General features: G+C 42.4%; 1 protein-coding gene across 1 annotated transcript in view; it reads left to right on the top strand.

Annotated features, from left to right (window-relative positions):
* Nucleotides 1-21,448, top strand: part of LOC133409579 (signal peptide, CUB and EGF-like domain-containing protein 3) — a 138,141-nt gene that overhangs the window by 103,754 nt on the left and 12,939 nt on the right. The window contains 2 exon segments of the mRNA XM_061689797.1: nt 14,568-14,684; nt 16,456-16,578. Of these exon segments, the coding sequence (XP_061545781.1) occupies nt 14,568-14,684; nt 16,456-16,578 (240 nt within the window).

Here is a 21,448-nt window from a genome sequence, read left to right as displayed (position 1 = left end):
AGGAGTGTGCCTCATTACATCTGGTGTAACTGTAACACAGCATTTCAGAAAAAGAACATGGTGGCGGTAGTGTGATGGTCTGTGGCTACTCTTCCACTTCAGGACCTGGATGACTTGCTGTGAATGATGGACCCATGAAATCTGCTCTTTACCAGAAAATCCTGAAGGACAATTTCGGCCATCAGTTAGTGACCTCAAGCTGAAGCGCACTTGGGTTCCGCAGCAGGACAATGATCCAATACACACCAACAAGTCAACTTCTCACTGGCCTATAAAAACAAAATGTAGGTTTTGGAGGGGCTTAGTCAAAGCCCGGACTTCAATCCGACTGAAATGCTGTGTTTTGACCTTAGTTCATGCTCAAAAAACCTTCATTTGTTACTGAATTAGAACAACCCTGCAAGGAAGTGTGGGCCAAAATATCTTCACAGAGATTTGAAAGGCTCATTGCCAGTTATAGAAAACGCTTGATTTTAGTTGTTGGTGCTGAGGGTGGCCCAACCAGTTATTAGCTTTAAGGGGAAATTACTTTTTCACACAGGGCCAGGTAGCTGTGAATGTGTTTTCCCGTTAACAAAGAAAAAACACCATTTAAAAACATTTGTTAGATGATTTTAAACATTAAAGTTGGGAAACCGCCCCCAAAAAAAAGGACTTTAGAAGTGGGCACATACTTTTTCATGGCACTGTATGTATTGTATGGTCACTTTTCAACAAATGCTGTACCTTTATCACTACCTCATTTTTATGGTAATTATGGAATATTTGGTGTGAATAGTCACATCTCATTTCAACAGTTTTTGTCTTTCAACACAAAATGGGAAATTAATGAATTTGTATGATTCTAATGCAAATAAAGTAAAACAAGGCCCCAAGAAGCCAATCCGGCGTAGACCTCTGCCAAGCCAAACACCTGTGTCCTGCAGATGATGGCAAAGTGGTCTTTGGTTGAGTTTTAAACCAAAACATTGCAAAAATAAAAAATAAAAAATTGCACTTAACTGAAATTCCTTGACGTTGTTTTCTTATCTAGTAGTTATTGACTCATTTACGATTCAGTAGGTAACCTAAGCAGCTAAACAAAACCTCCTTTGTCGTGTTTGGGACTATTGATAGATACAGTTGTCACCAGAAGTTGACATACACTTATTTAGTGTTTGGTACCGTTGCCTTTGAATATACTTCTTTTCCCCCTCACTGTCTGACATGAAATTAGACTAAATTCCTTACTTTCTTCAAAGTCAGAAGTTTACATACATTTCATTAGTATTTGGTACCATTGCCTTTAAACTGTATGGCTTGGGTCAAACGTTTTGGATATCGTTCGCCGGGCTTCTCACAATAGTTAGTTTATACTTGCATATAATTGTTTGAACAGATGAACGTGGCACTTTCAGGGATCTGGAAATTGTACCCAAGGATAAACCAGTCTTGTAAAAGTCCACAATTCTCATCCTGATATCTTGATTGATTGATTTTGTTTGAATTTATTTCCATGATGTTACCCAAAGAAGCAGTGTGCTTCAAGCATGCCCAGTTCAAATACATCCACAGGCGTGTCTCTATCCATCCATCCATCCATCCATTTTCTGAGCCGCTTATCCTCACTAGGGTTGCAGGCTTGCTGGAGCCTATCCCAGCTGTCATCGGGCAGGAGGCGGGGTACACCCTGAACTGGTTGCCAGCCAATCGCAGGGCACATACAAATAGACAACCATTCGCACTCACAGTCACGCCTACGGGCAATTTAGAGTCTCCAATTAATGCATGTTTTTGGGAAGTGGGAGGAAACCGGAGTGCCCGGAGAAATTCCACGCAGGCACGGGGAGAACATGCAAACTCCACACAGTCGGGGCCAGGGATTGAACCCGGGTCCTCAGAACTGTGAGGCTGACGCTCTAACCAGTCGGCCACCGTGCCGGCGTGTCTCTAATTAACTCAAATCAGAAGCTTCCAAAGAAATGTCATCATCATCTGGGTTTTCCCAAATTGTTTGAAGGCATATTAATCTTACTGTAAGTAAACGTCTGACTTTGAAGAAAGTAATGAAAAAAATGCTTTAATAAAAAATCATTCTATCAATATTCAGGCATTTAGAAAAACAGGAAAAGTTTAGTTTGATTTCATGTCAGCAAGTGAGGGGGGAAAAAAACGTGTATTTGTCTTTTTATAGCTTATAGCATTATGTCAAACTCAGGCCCGGGGGCTGAATTTGGCCCACGATGTAATTATATTTGCTCCGCAAGACCATATTAAATGTGTATTAGAGCTGGCCCGCCAGTATATAGCACATGCGCCACTAATATTACAAATCCCAGATTTCTTTGCTAGTGTGTTGGCCCATCAGTCTAGACCAGCGAGCGCCCATTCCCTTTCTGTTGCGGTCGTTAGCAACTATGCTACCAGTCTCCTCGAGCAAATTTACACTTCCCCTTCCCAAAAATGGCCAAACGAAAGATGGAAAACAGTTAACTTCCTAGACAGGTGGGAGGCAGATTGTCTGTTCACCAAAGTAAAAGACAGACCTGTTTGTCGTGTGCAGAGCAACGTGGCTGTAACAAAGAATATAACATAATTGATTTGTTTTTTTAAATGCCATTTATCAACTCTTAGGCAGGGACTGTTAATAGTTTGAGATTTGGATTTTTATTGAAGGACATTCTTATTTGTTGGGGTTGTTTAGTTGTTGACCTTTGAAAAAAGATTTGCATAAAAAAGAAAGGTAGTTGGAGACAGATAAATAGAAGATAGAGAGACAGAAGAATTCATGTTATCTATTTAAATACAAAACAACAACAAAATGCCACTGATGTCTTTTATCGCAAATTTGATTTCTCGTGTTTATAATGTTAAAGTTTGTTTATTCCAGATTCAGTGGTTCAGCAAAATTTAAGTTTGTTGTCAATGATAAACTTGAACCCTACATTTCTGCAGAAAAGGGAAACATGCCCAATGCACTGATGTTTCATTAAATATTAAGTTTGGCCCATGACGTTGTCCAAATTTTTAATTTTGGCCCACTGTGAATTTGAATTTGACACCCCTGGCTTATAGTGGATGTAAACCTCTGGTTTCAAGACAAGCAGGCAGGTAGACAGACAGAAAAACAGACAGATAGAAAGACAGGCAGACAGACAGGCAGGCAGGCAGGCAGGCAGGAAGGAAGGCGTCCACTCGGCTCCCAAAACTCTGGGCACATTTGATGTGTTACTTGACTCGATCGGCTTCAAAATGGCCATTACACGTTGGTAGTTATTGCTATAGAACTACGCTCTTGAATGTTATCCTTCTATAGCATATAATTTAAAAATATTGCAGTGTTAGCAGACATAATGATATAGCTCGGTGGTGTCAAACATACAGACCGCGGGCCAGAACCTTCCCATCTTTGTGTCCAATCCGGCCCGTGGGGATGGAGAACACATTCATTGCTATTTTTCAATAAAAGTAACTTTCGTTGCTAATCTTGTCCACTGTAGGGTGCACTGACGACACTTAAATGATATTAATGTGTGTTGTGAAGGCCAAACGATGCCAAGTTTCAGGACCACACTAATATAAAATGGTGTGCCATGTTCATACTACAATTCTGTGAAAATAAATATGTCCTGTAGAAATGTTTTAAGACATTTAATATTGCAAAATTTCAGTCAAAAGCTTCACTTTAAAAGAGGTTGGTTTGTTGGAACCTTTTTGGGGGATTTTCGATGCACTGCCTGAAATTTGTATGTATACATTTACAAAGGATGCATAACTGAATGGTGCATGCTCACTGATTCATAATACTGTTGAAATCATGTTTGGTTAAATAGTTCAGACTGCTCATGATTTGCAACAAGATAATAATGAATAAACGTGAATATTGTAATTATTTGCACCAAAACAATGGGGAACCTTTTTAATAATTGTTATTTATGGATTTGTAAGCCACAAATATTGTGGTCTAGCCCACTTGAGATCTAATTGGGGTGAATGTGGCCTGCAAACTAAAATGAGTTGACACCCCTGATCTAGCTAGTTTCTTCCATTTTAACATCTAATTGAGTGCGCCATTCATTATTTGGACAAGTGTGGCCCCTATAGAATGGGTCAAACTAAGGCCTATCAATTAAAATCATGTTTTTGCTGGAGCTAGTGACTGAAGATAAACGTGACAGTGTTGAAGAAATTCACAGTGTAATGATGAAAAACATCTGACACTGGAAGGAAGGATTAAACATGAGTCGTCCCGTCTTTCAGCTTGCAGCACTAACCATTCCTTGCTCTGTCTGACCACGCTCACAATACTCACGCTTCCCAGCAAAAGGCTCAATTTACACCCAAATCACAACGACACTGCACTTTTTCTGCAGTGTCTGGAGCATTTATTTGCATGACATGCATGCTGTACGAGAACACTTTTGCCTTGAGATGTCACCTTTATTTTTTGTTTTCTTGTTTTACAAGAACCTGTTAAAAAAAAAAAAAAAAAGTATTTTTTTTGTACTGTTGTTGCCAGAGAGAGTTTCCGTTTAAACGATGCCTAATGTCATTTTCACCATTTGTATTAATAGACAGCTCAGGAGACATAATTCCTCCTTATCATGTTACTTCTTTGTACGTCCTGTGAAGCTAAGATGATTTATGACAAACAAGAATGCTGCAAGGTTCAAGTGTAATGCAGGACTAAAGTGGTGTTTTTGCAATGTGTGTGTGGGCGTGGGTGTGCGTGTGCATGCAGGGGAGAGGAGTGTCCAGTCCCAGGCAGCCCCACAGCTGTTCCCTAATGGTAAATATGTGTTCCTCTGACTCCTCTCTCTAGGGGTACGCGGGCGTGGGGAGTAGAGGAAGCTAACCTCACATACACCAATCAGGCCCTTCCCCACCCACAGGGGGCATCATTCCTATGACCCTTGACCTTTTCTACCTTCCTCTTTCTTTTGTGAATGCGCTCTCAATAACAACTGTTGCCTGTGTCAAACCGCACATTTTCAAAACTGAGCTGCAAACACGGTTCTTCCAACATACTTTATGAAAAGATACTGAAGATACAGTGGAAGTCAAGTTTGATTTGGTTGCACTCAGAGGTTTTTAATATGCCAAGCACAAAAAAAAACCCCACATCAGTTTAACTGTGACGCCTTTAAAGAGGTTTTTTTGTTTTGATCTCAGTGATCTGAGTGAAATGAAGCTTGCATCGTTTCAAACTCTTGGTAATAGTGTTTCCTGAGTACCATCAGCACAGCCTATTAGCTTTGGTGAGGGAGCCAATGATGAGTCCATGATTGGCACTGAAACAAACTAGGAAAAAAAATGTGTCTAAAGAAGTACATAAGCCGTGTGTAGTAGTAGAAGTGGAATTAACACAATATGGAAAATGTGTAGTATTGTTAAACTTACTAGACTTTTAGGGCCTGATATACAAAGATCCCAAAGAGTGGGAGCTCGATTGCAAGTTTGTACAAAGGTCCGCTGCACACCCAGCGACCCGGCCGAAACCACTTGAATGGTCAAGCAGTATGCGGTGTTTGACAACTAGTTTTCATGAGTGGCTGGTTTTGATGTGATTCATAATTTGCATCATTGGTGACCGGCATCACAAGTTTGCAGATGTAACAATCAAAAATGCACGAGCTTTCACAAAACAAAACAAAAAAAATTTCTGGCAAGATCCAGCATATATATCCATCCATTTTCCATACCGCTTATCCTCACTAGGGTCGTGGGTGTGCTGAAGCCTATCACAGCCCAGCTGACTTTGGGCAGTGTGTGTCTCTATATATATATATATATATATATATATATATATATATATATATATATAGACATATATATATATATGTCTATATATATATATATATATATGTCTATATATATAGCGGCTGAAATAAGTATTTAACTTGCCACCATTTTTCACACTAAATATATATCCAAAGGTACTACTGACATGAACTTTTCACCCGATGTTGGGAGCAATCCGAGTAATCCATACAAAGAAAGCAGAACAAATAAGTTCAGAAATTAAGTTGTGTGTAATAATGTGAAATGACTCAGGGAAAAAGTATTGAACACATGAAGAAAGGGAGGTGCAAAAAAAGGGATGGAAAGCCAAGACAACACCTCAAATCTATCAATAATGAAACAGCAATCCAGTCCCTTGTCAGTGCAAATTAATATCAGCTGGTTCAGTCCTAATTGATGGCCTACAAAAAGGTCCCATTGCGAAGGTGTGAGTCAAGACACATCTCACGATGGGTAAGAGCAGAGAGCTGTCTCAAGACCATCGCAAATTAATTGTTGCAAAACATAACGATGGCATTGGTTACAGGTGCATATCTCAGTTTCTGAATGTTCCAGTGAGCACGCTTGGGGCCATAATACGTAAGTGGAAAGCCAATCATACCACCATGAATTTGCCTCAATCAGGTGCTCCTCGCAAGATTTTTGACAGAGGAGTGTAAAGAATAATCAGAAGAGTTGTCCAAGAGCCAAGGACCACCTGTGGAGAGCTTCAAAAAGACCTGGAATTAGCAGGTACTGTTGTCACAAGGAAAGCAGTGAGTAATGCACTCCGCCGCCATGGCCTGTACTCACGCTCACCACCCAAGACCCCATTGTTGGGAGAGAAAAAAAAAAAAAAAAAGCATGTCAAAGCTCGTTTAAAGTTTGCTGAACAACATTTGGACAACCCAGTTAAATACTGGTAAAATATAGTCTGGTCTGATGAGAGCAAAATTTAACTGTTTGCATGCCATAATGCACACCACGTTTGGAGGAGAAATGGCACTTCACATCACCCTAAAAACACCATACCAACAATGAAGTTTGGAGGCGGGAACATGGTATGGAGCTGCTTTTCAGCAAATGGTACTGGTAAACTTCACATTATTGAAGGAAGGATGAATGGGAAAATGACATTCTTCACAAAAATCTGCTGCCATCTACGAGGATGATGAAAACGTAACGAGGGTGGACATTTCAGCAGGATAATGATCCAAAACATACTGCCAAGGAAACTCTCAACTGATCCATCCATCCATCCATTTTCTGAGCCGCTTCTCTCCACTAGGGTCGCGGGCATGCTGGAGCCGATCCCAGCTATCATCGGGTAGGTGGCGGGGTACACCCTGAACTGGTTGCCAGCCAATCGCAGGGGACATACAAACAAACAACCATTTGCACTTACATTCACACTTACGGGCAATTTAGTGTTGTCAATTAACCTACCATGCATGTTTTTGGGATGTGGGCGGAAACCGGAGTACCCGGAGAAAACCCACACAGTCACGGGGAGAACATGCATACTCCACACAGGTGGAGCTGGGGATTGAACCCCGGACCTCAGAACTGTGAGGCAGAAGCTCTAACCAGTCAACCACCCTGTCGCCTCTCTCAACTGATTTCAAAGGGAAAAAATAAAGCTGCTAGAATGGCCAAGCCAATCGCCTGACTTGAATCCAATCGAAAATCTATGGAAAGAAGTGAAACTCAAGGTCCATAATCGAAGCCCACGGAACCTTCGAGATTTGAAGACTGCTTGTGTGGAGGAATGGGCCAAAATCACACCAGCGAGATGTATGCGACGTGTTTCTCCATACAGGAGGCATCTTGAAGCTGTCTTTGGAAACAATGGCTTTTGTACAAAGTATTAAATAAATACCATGTGGTGTGTTCAAAATGTTTGGTGTGGGATTACTGGGGTTGTTCCCAAGCTCTGGTGAAAGTTTCATGTCAATAGCACCTTTGGAAATATATTTTGTGAGAAAAATGGCGACGTGTTAAATACTTATTTCAGCCGCTGAATATTTAATAATTATATAATATAGAGCCAGGTCTCACACTCAGAGGAGGGGGAGCCAGCAGCCATCAGCCTAGAACCGCCACTGTTAGGATTCCTCTTGGATGCCTCCCGGGTGATGCGTTCCAGGCATGTCCCACCCGGAGGAGGACGACCCATGACACGCTGGAGAGACCATGTCTCCTGGCTGGCGTGGGAACGGCTCGGGATCCCTCCGGAAGAGCTGGATGAAGTGGCTGGGGAGAGGGAAATCTGGGCTTCCCTGCTTAAGCTGCTGCCCTGCGACCCGACCCTAGATAAGCGGAAGAAAAATGCAATTTCATTTTTTTTCCTTTTTGTTTTTCTTTTTTTGGGGGGGAACCAAACCCTCAAAATGCTTCGTGGTGGTTTATCTCCGCTTATTCAAGAAATTTGGTTTTCAAGAAATCAAGAAAGACAGTAAAAATATCTTTTTTTTTTGTTCATAAATACTGTTTACAGTATGCAGTAAAGTCTGTACTTTGGGAGAATAGCTCTGACATTGTTTAAAATGTCCTGTCGCGTTGGATATAGTCTTGTGTTAGTCTATGAGGTCATGTAGAGAGTGCTAGTACAGTAGGATGTAAAGACAGCTTTATCACAGCACTCAACTTATTTAATGATTTAAAAAATGTCAGCAGTTTACTTAAGCAATGAAACGTCCATCCAGACGTATTTATCGATCATCTGAAAATGATGTCTGCCCACCAGCTGTTTTTAATCCTTACATAATCCATTTTGTCAAGAGACACTGGCAACAGGCTCGATATCTCATTAGCGTCTAGCTGGGTACAGAGGCGGAGGAGGAAGTTTTTGGATGCTCTTATTTTTGTAACATACACTGAAAGTACGGAAGTGGAGAGTGGGCTGTGCTGACTTCGGCAAAAGACTTGCCAACAGCCGATCAAAATAGCCACACCCTCTTCTATAGTGTCACCCGTTTCCACTCTTTGTGACAACTCACTTCTTCCTTGACAATCGCACCATGTGTTTGTGATCCAATAAATAAAACAATGCGGTACAATATATTATATGTGGAGTCTCAAAAGCCGATACAGGGTGACAGTTTTTCAGTTGCAGCGTGTCTGTAGATGTGCAGTGCTCAATTTCTTGGTGTGCGGTCTGGTCCAAATCAGCCACGTTTGGCCATGAGGCTTGGTGTGCAGCTGCCCTAACGTAATGCATGCGTACTGTTGGTGAGCGCATTGTTCGTGATTTATGAAGTTTGATATTTTTTTCGAAGATCCCAAATATCTGGTGCTAAATTTTGTGTTCACTCACTAACAAATTGAGTGCGCTGTTGTCAACCGCTGCCATACCTAAAAGAGGGTGTTGCGGTTTTGGTAGCTCCAGTGTCTGCGCCAGAGCTCGTCTTTTCACTGGGCATTCGGTCGGCGTGGGGCAGGGGCGGAGCTACGTGGTGGTCAAGGCCACCTCAGAAGGAAAGCTGGCCATCCCACCGGTGGCCGATGGCCCCAATAAAGTTTTTTTCACAGCAAATTTTTTTTTATCAGCACCCCCCACTCCCCGTTGATGATTGGCTATGGCCACCGCACCAAAGCAATGGCTGTCGGGCACGGACGCGCTGTGGATATGCCCAATAAACTTTTTCCACTGCGAAAAAAATCAATAAGCACTCCAGCCCCCACCCCCCCACCCCCCTGTCGACAACTGGTTTTGGCCACCACACAAAAGCAAATGGCCATCCCTCAGCCACCCTACCAAAACATTTCTGGCTGCGCCACTGGTGTGGTGGGCGGGACATTGTACACACACACACACACACATACACACTAAAGCCTTATAAAATAGTTTTGCCTCTGTGGCACATGCACAGTCACACATAAAAACATGTATATACACGTATATACCACTACCACACATTCACACATGTGCACGCATGCATGCGCCCACACACAGTCACACCTATTTAACATTCAAGGGTTATAAAACAATTATTCTACGGTGGGCAATGGGTAAAGTAAACACGTGGCTTTGCTTTAGAAAGGTTGAGTCGGCGTACTGGGCAATTTTCTATATTTGACGGGCTGGCGACGGTGTCCTTCTGTCCTTCCATTCGCCTTTGGGTCGCTCAAACGCCAGCTGAACCAACATGGACCTTTCATTTTATGGAGAATTGTGCGCCTGTAGACTGAAAACATGTTTCTCAAAGTGGAGAATGAATTATTGCATAGGTTAGTGTTGTGGAGGCGCCAAATGCTGGGCTAAGTTTCTAAGCAGTCAGCTCACTGATGATTAGACAAGTGATACATATTTGGACAGGTGTGATATGCAAATGATCAACACCGTTTTTCTTATTTTTATTTTGTTGATTTGCGTTCATCTTTATCTTACTGTTAGTGGCTGAAAGAAATCACTTTATACTTTGATTAAATGATACATAAAGATTGGCGGCGGCACGGTGGGCGACTGGTTAGAGCGACTGCCTCACAGTTCTGAGGAGCGGGGTTCAATCCCCGGTCCCACCTGTGTGGAGTTTGCATGTTCTCCCCGTGCCTGCGTGGGTTTTCTCCGGGCACTCCGGTTTCCTCCCACATCCCAAAAACATGCATGGTAGGTTAATTGACAACTCTAAATTACCTGAAGGTGTGAATGTGAGTGCGAATGGTTGTTTGTTTATATGTGCCCTGCGATTGGCTGGCAACCAGTTCAGGGTGTACCCCGCCTCCTGCCCGATGAAAGCTGGGATAGGCTCCAGCACACCCGCGACCCTAGTGAGGAGAAGCAGCTCAGAAAATGGATGAATGGATGGATGAAGATTGGCACTTCAGGGACCTGTGGCAGGGCACAACTCATTTTGGAGGGGTGCAGTTCGATGTACGGTATGTGCCCATCCTGTCTAACATTGCATTTCAAACTTGGGACAGCACACCTGGAAAATTGCTCTGGGAGAGGTCAGCACCAATTATCCCAATGCGCTAATATGACACAGATGCAGGGAAATGCAGTTGACAGGAGTTTTGCCACAGCTTATTTGCCACAACTCATTCTTGTGATTGGATTCAAATCAGTCCTGAGATTATTCAGAAGAGCCAAAATTGCATTGGTGAATAGACAATATGTGAATAGAATATGAATAGACAATATGTCGCAATCATTTATGTTGGCATTTCAAAAATGTTTACATGAATGGAAAAGTTCTGCTCACGACCTCTCATTTTGCATCCGCTCTGATGGCACCGCTTTGCGTGCCAGTTTGCATCTGCCTTACACAAGCCCTATTTAAAGACGCAAAATCAGTCAGCGGAATTTGTCTCGCATTCGATGAATCACATTGCATGTGGTAAATAAATCAATTTCCATATACTCCTAATAAAAAAGAAGTGCATGCCAATTTAGCAATTTTGGCAAACGCAATTCTGATGACCCTTGGTTAGTAGATCAGGCTTCCACATCTGATTGCAGGCTCAATCAGGTTTGGACCTGTTTTTGCACATGCAAACCTTACACTTAAGTATTACTATAAAAAGAATAACTCCAAGTAGCAACTCTAGCCTTTTCTTTTTTAATTAATCATAGTATTGATATTAAATCTGTTTTCGATTTGACATTGTAATTGTAAAGAGTCTCTCAACCCAAACCCACATACAGGCAATAGTTTATTACACTGAGCTCGAGCTTAATAAACATACAGTATCACTAATTGATTTTGATCATTTATCTTTTAATAGCAGCTAAATATTGCTAGATAAACTTAGAATATGTATTTCCTTGAAGGAGATCAAGGTGGTAGATTTGTAAATCACTGCCGATGACAGCCCGTGGAGAGATGAACACAAATGCTACAGGAGCATCAGTTTTATCAGAACTGCAAACAGTCCATCCATTTTCAAAAGCGCCTGTCCTCATCGGGCTTGCAGATGAGCTGGAGCCTAAGCCAGCTGACTTGGCCGAGAGGCAATGTACACCTTGGACTGCTTGCTAGTCAATTGAAGGTCGCATATAGACAAACAGCCCATTCACACCTAAGAGGCATGTTTTTCGGATATGGGAGGAACCCGGAGTCCCTTGATAAAATGCACTCAAGCATGCGGAGAACATGCAAACTGCACACAGAGCTGTTCTACTAGCTCTACATTGAGACCCACCCGACTCACAAAGCTTATGCTCTTCAACGATGTAAATGCAGTTATAGCAAGAGCAGTTGCAGCCCCATTTGAAGTGGATGCAAACAAGTGTGAAACGGGAGAGGAAAATATTTGCAGTGTAAAAAGGGCGATTCAATCCAATTAGCAGGACATGTTTTAGGTCAACAAATGCAGCAAACATGGGAGACCTCATGAAACTCTTGCCAGATCAAAGAAAATCACGTTTTAAATGTATCGCATAAGAGGTGGAGGGAGGAGGCTCTCACAGGAGCACCCTGCTGAAGGTAGGAATGGGAGACAACAACGGTTTAAGTTGTTACTGCTGCATTTACATGAACAATGACTTTTCACAATTGATAAGTCTGGTTTATTTCTGGAGATTGCGTCCTAGTTTCGGGTTTTTCTTTCCACAAAAACAGAAACATTAGGAGGGATAGGCCAATTAAGTGTCCTGCTTTATCACATTAATTTCCTGTGTAAATGTAGCACATAGGAATTAGGGTTTGCTTTTCCTGTTGCATCTCAGGGGAACATCAGCCGACTCTTGAACATAACTTTATTTCTTATTGCGTGGTTTGTAACTAAAGCTCAGAGATTTAGTCAGGTGTTTGTTGGATAACTGCTGTGCCTCCTGGCGAGCTGTGCAATGTTTTTGTTTTTTTTTCCCTCTTCCCCCAAAGCCAATTTGAATCTGCACCCTCCCTCATTTTTACAAAGGCAAAGTGCAAACTTTATGTGTGGGGGGTCTTCAAACATGAAATAGTAAGTTGCATGGAGTTCACTTGTCAACAGTTAGGATGTGTGTGATATGCAAGCCCATTAGCTCGAAATAAGAAGATGGTGTGAGAGCGGTTCAACTTCAGACTTAAACGTCATATTGGGAAATATCTGCCCATTGTTAATTGCAGGTCCCAACCTGGTGATGCGGCTGGTGTGCATCCAAAGCTCACAAAAAACCCGAAACATTCCAGAGCGGGTGCTTTTCGCCTGTCTTCACTAAACCATAATGTGTAGAAATACTTCTTTGCTCTCCTAGCACATGATCATTACAGTTGGTTGAGATGTCTGCCTAAGCATTTTCGAGGCATGTCCTGACACCGTCTTATCGTCTTGTCTGCCAACTGTCTCTGCTCGCGCTTTGCAATTACAGTATGTGAAGACACGGCACTGAACTCTCCGGTCTAGTGTCAGCGACAGTGGTATCAACTGGAAGTACCCAGTGCCCTCAGGTTGTGCACCATCGCGTTGAGCTGTCCGTCGTTGTCCGGCAAACAATGAGAGGCAAAGTGTTCTGTTAACTACAACATGACCAAATATTGTCATGGATCAAAAAAAAAAGGATTAACTCGCCATTGTTCCTTAAACTGCTAAAGGATATGACAGCAAGTAGAGGCTGAAATAAAAGTAGCCAAGAAAAAAAACATTTTTGTATTACAGACAGTATTGTGTTTCTCTTGATGTTATCTTTACAAAGTAACCCAGAGCAACCCACGTTTTCAAAACAGTGTTTGGAATGTTCACTTAGTTATTGAGTCAAAGACCCTTTTATCTATGTATCATACACCTGTTATCGGGCGGCACAGTGGTCGACTGGTTAGCACATCTGCCTCACAGTACTGAGGACTGGGGTTCAAATCTGGCCTCGCCTGTGTGGAGTTTGCATGTTCTCCCCGTGCCGACGTGGGGTTTCTCCGGGCACTCCGGTTTCCTCCCACATCCCAAAAACATGCATGGTAGGTTAATTGACAACTCTAAATTGCCCGAAGGTGTGAATGTGAGTGCGAATGGTTGTTTGTTTATATGTGCCCTGCGATTGGCTAGCGACCAGTTCAGGGTGTACCCCACCTCTTGCCCAAAGATCGCTGGGATAGGCTGCGGCACGCCCGCGATCATAGTGAGGATGAGCGTTAAGGGAAGAATATTTTCTGTTGTTCCTTGGTGCAGCTGTGTTCCCACTTCAGCAATGCATGTTAGCTGCCATCTCTTTGCCAGTGTGAAGCCCACCACTAGCCCAGCTGTGCTTCATTTTTGAATTACTGCGAGCAGCCATCCTACATGAGTGGAGGACGAGTTACAGCCAATTACAGTGATTGTTACGAATTACTCTGTTTTTCTTCACCTTGAAAGGCTGTCTGAAAAGCAGCAAAACTCTACTGTTGCTTAAAATCACCATGAAATTTGTCTCCGTCTTGTCTCTGTCACATGAAACCCTGCCATCCCATCTTGACTGAGTGCCTAAGCATTTTTTTTTCAGTATAGTGACTCAGCAGCAGGGTAACTGAAATTGATGTTTTGTCGCCCAAGCACCTGGAAGGTTTCGTTGCCATCACAGAAAATAGAGACCAAACAGTAGCCGACTCAGAAGCTTTGTGAAACCCTATTGGACTGTGTTTGTACCTAATCATAACAGCAGTGATTTAACCAGTTATTTTTGTTGTTATTAACCATTATAGCTTCACTGTGATCATTCCGCATCTGCATCCCAACTCTGTTCTGTCTCCTTGTTTCTTTTATGTTTCTGTGTACAACTCAAACCTCTCCACTGCTTCTCTTTTTCTTCCTTCTGACACAAAAGCTATTTGAATCTAACAGTGGGCTCGTAGTAAGTAGGTCAGAGCAGCAACTGCAGTTGATTTTGATGGCTGCTGTCTGTGTCCCTGCAGAGACCTGTGCCGTGAACAATGGTGGCTGTGATAGCACGTGTCACGATTCAGTGACCGGAGTTCGCTGCAGCTGTCCTGTCGGCTTCACGCTGCAGCCGGACCGCAAGACCTGCAAAGGTGACCTATCGTGCATATTCAGTCGGCATCCGCCCTCTCCGTTTTGCATCGGCACGCATTTAGTGGCATGGAACATTTGAACATGCATTTCACCAAAATGACTTCTATATTGAATTCATTCTCGTAATGAACACAGCAAGGACACACCCTTCATTTCATTCGTAATGACATAGCCACCCTCCAGTTTCTAAGTCAAACTATTACAGACGACGCAAATATTAATGGACGAAAGTGTCGTGACTTAGTTCGTCATTGAATTAAAGCCTCCCTGATCTTAATGATTCTAGTTCCCAAACAGTTCAAGACATTTTGCACAATTCTAGGCTTCCAATGTTGTTGGTTGGGGAAACCCCCTTTCTGTTCCAGTATGACTGTGCCACTGTGCACAAACATGGTCCATAATTGCACAGTTGAAAAAGTTTGGTTTGGGAGAGCTTCGCTATTGACCGCCAGGTGTGTATGTTATCACCTCATCTAACAAACCAATGTGGTTGTCCCTATAAAGACTAAACTTTGGTTGCTCAAACAGTTTCAAGCTGCACTTTGCCTTTCAGTTTCTGCAGTTTTTGTCCTATTACCAGCTTTCTGAGGCAGAAACCCCCTCAACTCAAGCAACCTCACAGCCTTATTTACATTAACGCTAATAGAATAAAATAAGCACGAATCACGATACTGAGGAAACAAATATTCTACTGAAAGACGGTGAGAAGACACAGTGTCCCAAAAAATCATTCTGCTTTCTACAGCTTGCAATAGCACACGAGCAAATCTAATAAAAGTCCATCTTCTGGTGTTAGTTTGGTTTGAGAAGAAAGAGCAGGAAAATAAACGCAAGCACTGCAGGAGGACTGTGGCTCTCTGCGGGCCAGCCACTTCTGAAGAGCGGAAAACAGAATTGGACAAGGACAGGAATCTTTGGTTCCATTTTGGATGCATTTATTTTGCCAGATGATGAAAACTCATTTGGAACGATTATTCAAGATGGACCTGAATCAGTGCCATAGCAGAACACCATCCAGGCGGCAATGGGCACATGATATATCGATTGGGTATTGGCTAAAGAAATAAAGTGCTCACTAATCAGATGAAGATGCCTGTTGAGGATGTGGAGGTCTGGCTGAATCATGAAAGACTTATCCATGCTGGTTGCAGGATTTTTTGCTCAAACCCAGATGAGATCAGATGATGTATGTAACATTTGTAGTAAAGTGTGACATTTACCGTTAATACATCAATTACGGCTGTGTAAAATGACCTTAAAATGAAACCTCAGACTCTATAAACAGGCCCCATGTCTTGAGCACGATTGAGTCATTTGCCTTTCACTGAGCTCCTTTTTTCGTCATATGGAAAACAATGTGAGAAATTCTGGTCCTGTTGTCCGTTAATTAAAGTTACTATTCATTAAAAAAAAAAAAAAAAAATCACTTGAGCAGTCGGATAAGTCATTAAGTTGGCAACACTGACTAAAATAACGCCTCTGTTTGCAGCCATGTTGTTCATGTAAGCAGTGCACATCAGCATGAACAAGCGCTGAACTATCAAAGCTCAAAGAATAATATTCTGACAAATGAAATAAAATGTATTAATTGCCCAACCCTACTTTCAATTTTACTTTTTCACTAAATCAAGGTAGGTAAATGTTGCTTCATTAGGACATTAGAAGGTAATGGAACATTAGTCAATAAAGCGCTTCAAAACTTCTCTTATTCAAGTTAGGTATATTCATATTTTTGTGTGACCTCTTTTGTTACTGGTTTCCCTCTCTCAGACATTGATGAGTGCCGTCTTAACAACGGGGGTTGTGACCATGTGTGTCGGAACACAGTGGGCAGCTTTGAGTGCAGCTGCAAAAAAGGCTACAAGCTGCTGACCAACGAGCGGACATGTCAAGGTAGGTCCACTTTAACCAACATGTGCGAGCAACAATATGTAGTAACTGTACCTTTAAATAAGAGCTGATGATGACACACTTTCTTCTAGTATTTCCACATCATGTCGAAAATTGTTAATGGCATTTTGACTCCAAATACCCTACATTGGTGCTCTAAAATATTTGGCGACCAGCCCAGACTTATAGAATGTTAGTGTCCATATTAGTGTTTGGAGATGCAGTGCTTGTCCGGACTTTGATGCACGCTATACTGTAATGATAAGATGCACAGTACAGTATAGTGAATAAGAGGCGTGAAAAGTGAGGGCTAACGGGGCTTTGGTGGGCATCAGTTAACCCCCCCCCACACACACACACACGCACACAGACATCCCCCATTGACGATTGACTTTTGGGGGCATCAATCGCCCCCCCCACCCAAGTTGACGATCAGTTTTAGGGGGCATAAAATCTGCTGGGCATCAGTCGCCAACGAAAAGCTGAGGTCCTTAGGATGGGTTCCAAAAAAAAAAGCAGTGATGTGAATTTGCAGCAGCACGGTGGAGGACTGGTTAGCACATCTGCCTCACAGTTCGGAGGACCCTGGTTCAAATCTGGCCTCGCCTGTGTGGGCCAGCTCTAATACACATTTAATATGGTCTTGCGGAGCAAATATAATTACATCGTGGGCCAAATTCAGCCCCCGGGCCTGAGTTTGACATAATGCTATAAGCTATAAAAAGACAAATACACGTTTTTTTCCCCCCTCACTTGCTGACATGAAATCAAACTAAACTTTTCCTGTTTTTCTAAATGCCTGAATATTGATAGAATGATTTTTTATTAAAGCATTTTTTTCATTACTTTCTTCAAAGTCAGAAGTTTACTTACAGTAAGATTAATATGCCTTCAAACAATTTGGGAAAACCCAGATGATGATGACATTTCTTTGGAAGCTTCTGATTTGAGTTATTTAGAGACACGCCGGCACGGTGGCCGACTGGTTAGAGCGTCAGCCTCACAGTTCTGAGGACCCGGGTTCAATCCCCGGCCCCGACTGTGCGGAGTTTGCATGTTCTCCACGTGCCTGCGTGGTAGGTTAATTCAAGGCTCTAAATTGCCCGTAGGTGTGAATGTGAATGGTTGTTTGTTTATATGTGCCCTGCGATTGGCTGGCAACCAGTTCAGGGTGCACCCTGCCTCTCGGCCAAAGTCAGCTAGTATAGGCTCCAGCACGCCCGCGACCCTAGTGAGGATAAGCAGTTCGGAAAATGGATTATAAAGCAGACTATATATACTTTTGATGCATTTATGGCACAGACTACCCCAAAAAAAAATGTCTGCTGTGAGCACACAGGTGTTGGAAATTATGGTTCGACCCAAAAACCTCTCATTGTTGGATAAATCAAGCCACCTCAAGAACATCTGGTAAAGGACGACAAGCAGGCTGGAACTACTGAGATGATTTCTGCCTCTTGCCAAGTCAAAAAACACAGGACGTGCTATTCTTTAATCTTTTGCTTTTTACGAATGTGGTCAATTACTATACCGCCTGGTTCGCATCAGTGTCTTTTATTTGGTTTCCAGCACAAACAGATAAACATCATGTGTGAAAAGAAAACTGTGTGTCTCTCTGTGCGCTTCAGCCACTTTCTTGTCTCTTCAAATGTATTTAGGGTGCCCATCTTTACTCTCATTATATTGCTTCACATACTGTAGATAAGTGAGAAAATGTGCAGTGTCTGCATAAATACAAAGCAAAGTGTTTTTTTCATGATCTGAGTCTTTGGGTGTACGTACGAGCAACGTTGTCCTTGTTTTGTCTTCGTGAGTAAGGTCTCATCAGTCTCTGTCCTGCTCAGCTCATTTTTTCCCCCACACACAATTAGCTCCAGGTAAAACAAAAGCCGTTTTGGGAATGAGTCTCTTATCTGTAATCTTTGGGTTTTATAAAAGGGGTTACGATCTCAAATCCAAATAATCATTAACTTGCCTTTTTGTTGTCATGCATTCATAAAAAAAGATACTGCTAATTTTGTATAGTTGAACATTTATGACAATAATAGTTTTTCAAAAGTTGTTCTATGGCATATAAATTCGAAGATAAATGGTGTGAAACTGCCTAATCTAATCTACAGGTTCTGCGGCAGACAAGTAAGCAAAGGAGAGTGACATTGTTTGCAGGCCGGGTTTACACCCCGAGTGTGACCTGCCCTGCAGTAAGTCGATGCTGAGGCCTCTGTGGCATCAAATACACTTAAATAACCGTTGAGTGTCTCTGTGGGGTGTTGAGATGTGTAAACTGAATTCGAAAGTTATCTTGGGTTTAAACAGTCACGGTGCTTCCTTGCTGTCAGTGGACCGTGGCCCATATATCAGGATAGGGCATGTCTGCTGAACTACTGCCAGCATTCCTCCAACCTCAACACCCTCCTGTGTTTCGTTCGCTTCTCCCTTCTAATCCATGCGAGGGCAGTCCAGGACACGTTCTTCACATCCTGTCTGTGCTCCACGGACAACGTCTCCAGTGGCGCTCTTATCTAAAGTGACATTGCGTCACACTTTGTTTTTTATTTTTAACTTGTGGCCGAAATTATGGCTGACAGTTTGATTTATTGGTTTGAACCCAGATTGTGATTTTCATCTGACATTTTAAGTCTTTTGGCCACACAATAGGAGTAATAGAGCTAACGTAATGTTTCCAACTCCTAGTGACGTTGCCCTGCCCACGTCCTGCATGCCTTCACCCGGGTTAACTGGTTGAGTCCCAGATGTCTTCCAACGTACACTCAGCAGCATAAATGATATAATGATAGGTTGTGCAACACCTGAGTCCGTCAGCGCTCTTAAATCTCATCATGGCACTTCACATTGTGCTGAGTGCAAATAAATCTTACTGTGTAATCCTAAAAGAAATCAACACGGAACACAAAGATTTGACTGTTGTCGATTGTGTTCGTGCCTCAGCAGGACTGGCCAGAAGACCACCGTCGCTTACCTACAGTAAATCATTGGGAGGACACCGGGAGAGGAGTAAAATAAGGGTGGCTGAGGGTACCCAAAAAACATAAGTCTTGGAATTACCTGGTTAACCAACAGGTATGAGCAACAGCTAGCACTCCAAAATTATGTTTAATTCCTTATTGAATATGCTGAAAAATCACTAATGTATTAGGGTGTCATCGATTAAAATGGTACAAAGAGAAAACAACGTAATGCTTTTGGCCGGGAGTTTGAGACCCTCGTCACCCGACGTTATGACAGCCACCCAAAGTCAGAGTCTGTCCCACATTGTCACCTACAGAAACGCGTTTGTGATCAATAGGAACTCTATTGGAACATCTTTGAGGCATTTCTGGAGTCATTAATACAAAATGAAGCTGAGGAAAGCTATTTATATGTGCAGAAATGAATATGCAAAACACTTCCTTATGTCGGATGATCGATGTGGCTGACCTGTGACACAATGCCACCAGAAAAGCCTTTGTGATCGATTGGAACATCTTGAGGCTGCCACACACTGAGCGACGGGGCCGACCGGCACTGTGCATGGTTTGGCAACTGTTGTCATGAGTGCACATACTACACATGTGCAAACCCTCACACTGAAAATACACGAGCTGCCGCCTCAAACCATATACAGTAAATAGTATATGAATCATCAAGTATTGTGTTTTACATCAATACCTAACTATATTCATCATGGAATGGAATGAAAAAGAGAAGCTTGTGACCAGAATGTACGCGAAGTACCATGTATTGTATACAATCGCTCAATGTGCGGGGGTGCGTCGGCAACTCTTTATTTCTATGCGATGGTCTGGTCCAGTCGGGTTCGACCACTTTGCGTTGTGTGCGGCAGCCTTTAGAGGCATTTGTAATGCAATCAAGACAAAATTAAACTGAAAAATGCGGAAATGAATCTGCAAGAATGACTTCATGTGGGATGATGATAGTCATAGGAAGTTGTTATTTTTCAGCCTTCCAACGTGTTTTACAATCACTATTTTCGTTCATTATTGTATAAAAAAAAAGAATACATCCATTTCAATACAGGCAAAAATGACACCGCAGAACATACAAATCCAATGAGGAAATGTCCTCACCTTCTGCCATTTACGTGTCTGGCTGTGACAAGCTGATGTGTCCAACATGTGGGCGGGCCAAAATCTAGCTGAAAATCAAACAACGGTATTTCGTCAGAAAATGAGCCTAAAATAACTAACAAGTCCATTTTGGGGGGGATTTTTAGTTTGAAGTCCAAAACTATGGAATAGTAGCCCATGTTCTCACCATTAACAAAATGGTGCTGGACACACTATCCCATCCAGACTGAACCCTGTTCATTGATTTCCCTGTATTAGACCATGTACTGTAATCATTGAGCCCAAAGTGACTGACTTCTAACATTTTCAAACATGTTACAGGAGCATTGGTTTTGCAAAACAGAAAGTGACACGTTTGATTTTTGAGCAAAGTCAATGTCACTGTGACATTACATGTTGACATCACATATGAGGGTGCAGCGCAATCTCTGTTCCTTTATCATATATTTAAAACGAAAGAAAATGATTGGCAGGCTCTCAGAGGGAAGAAAGAAAATGCACTTGGGCACCTATTATCAGCTGACTCCTGCTACTGCCACTCGCCATTTCCAAAAGTATACTTTGAAAATTCCATCAAAATGGAAAACACAGTGACTGCAGGAGGGCAATCACAACAGCAGACATGTGACCAAAGGTGTTCATTTTTCTTGGTTTGTTGTTGTTGTTCTTTTGATTTGGTCCATTGAAATGCATGACAAACAATTACAGAGACAAGAAAGTGGGCTCGATCGCGGTCTTTGTGGTTTTTGAGTGATGCCGACATTTCTAACTGTCTCTCTCCATCT

This window comes from Phycodurus eques, chromosome 1 (genome assembly GCF_024500275.1).
Source record: "Phycodurus eques isolate BA_2022a chromosome 1, UOR_Pequ_1.1, whole genome shotgun sequence".
Classification (NCBI taxonomy): Eukaryota; Metazoa; Chordata; class Actinopteri; order Syngnathiformes; family Syngnathidae; genus Phycodurus; species Phycodurus eques.
Note: the sequence above shows the minus strand (reverse complement) of the source record. Positions and strands in the feature narration are given on the sequence as shown.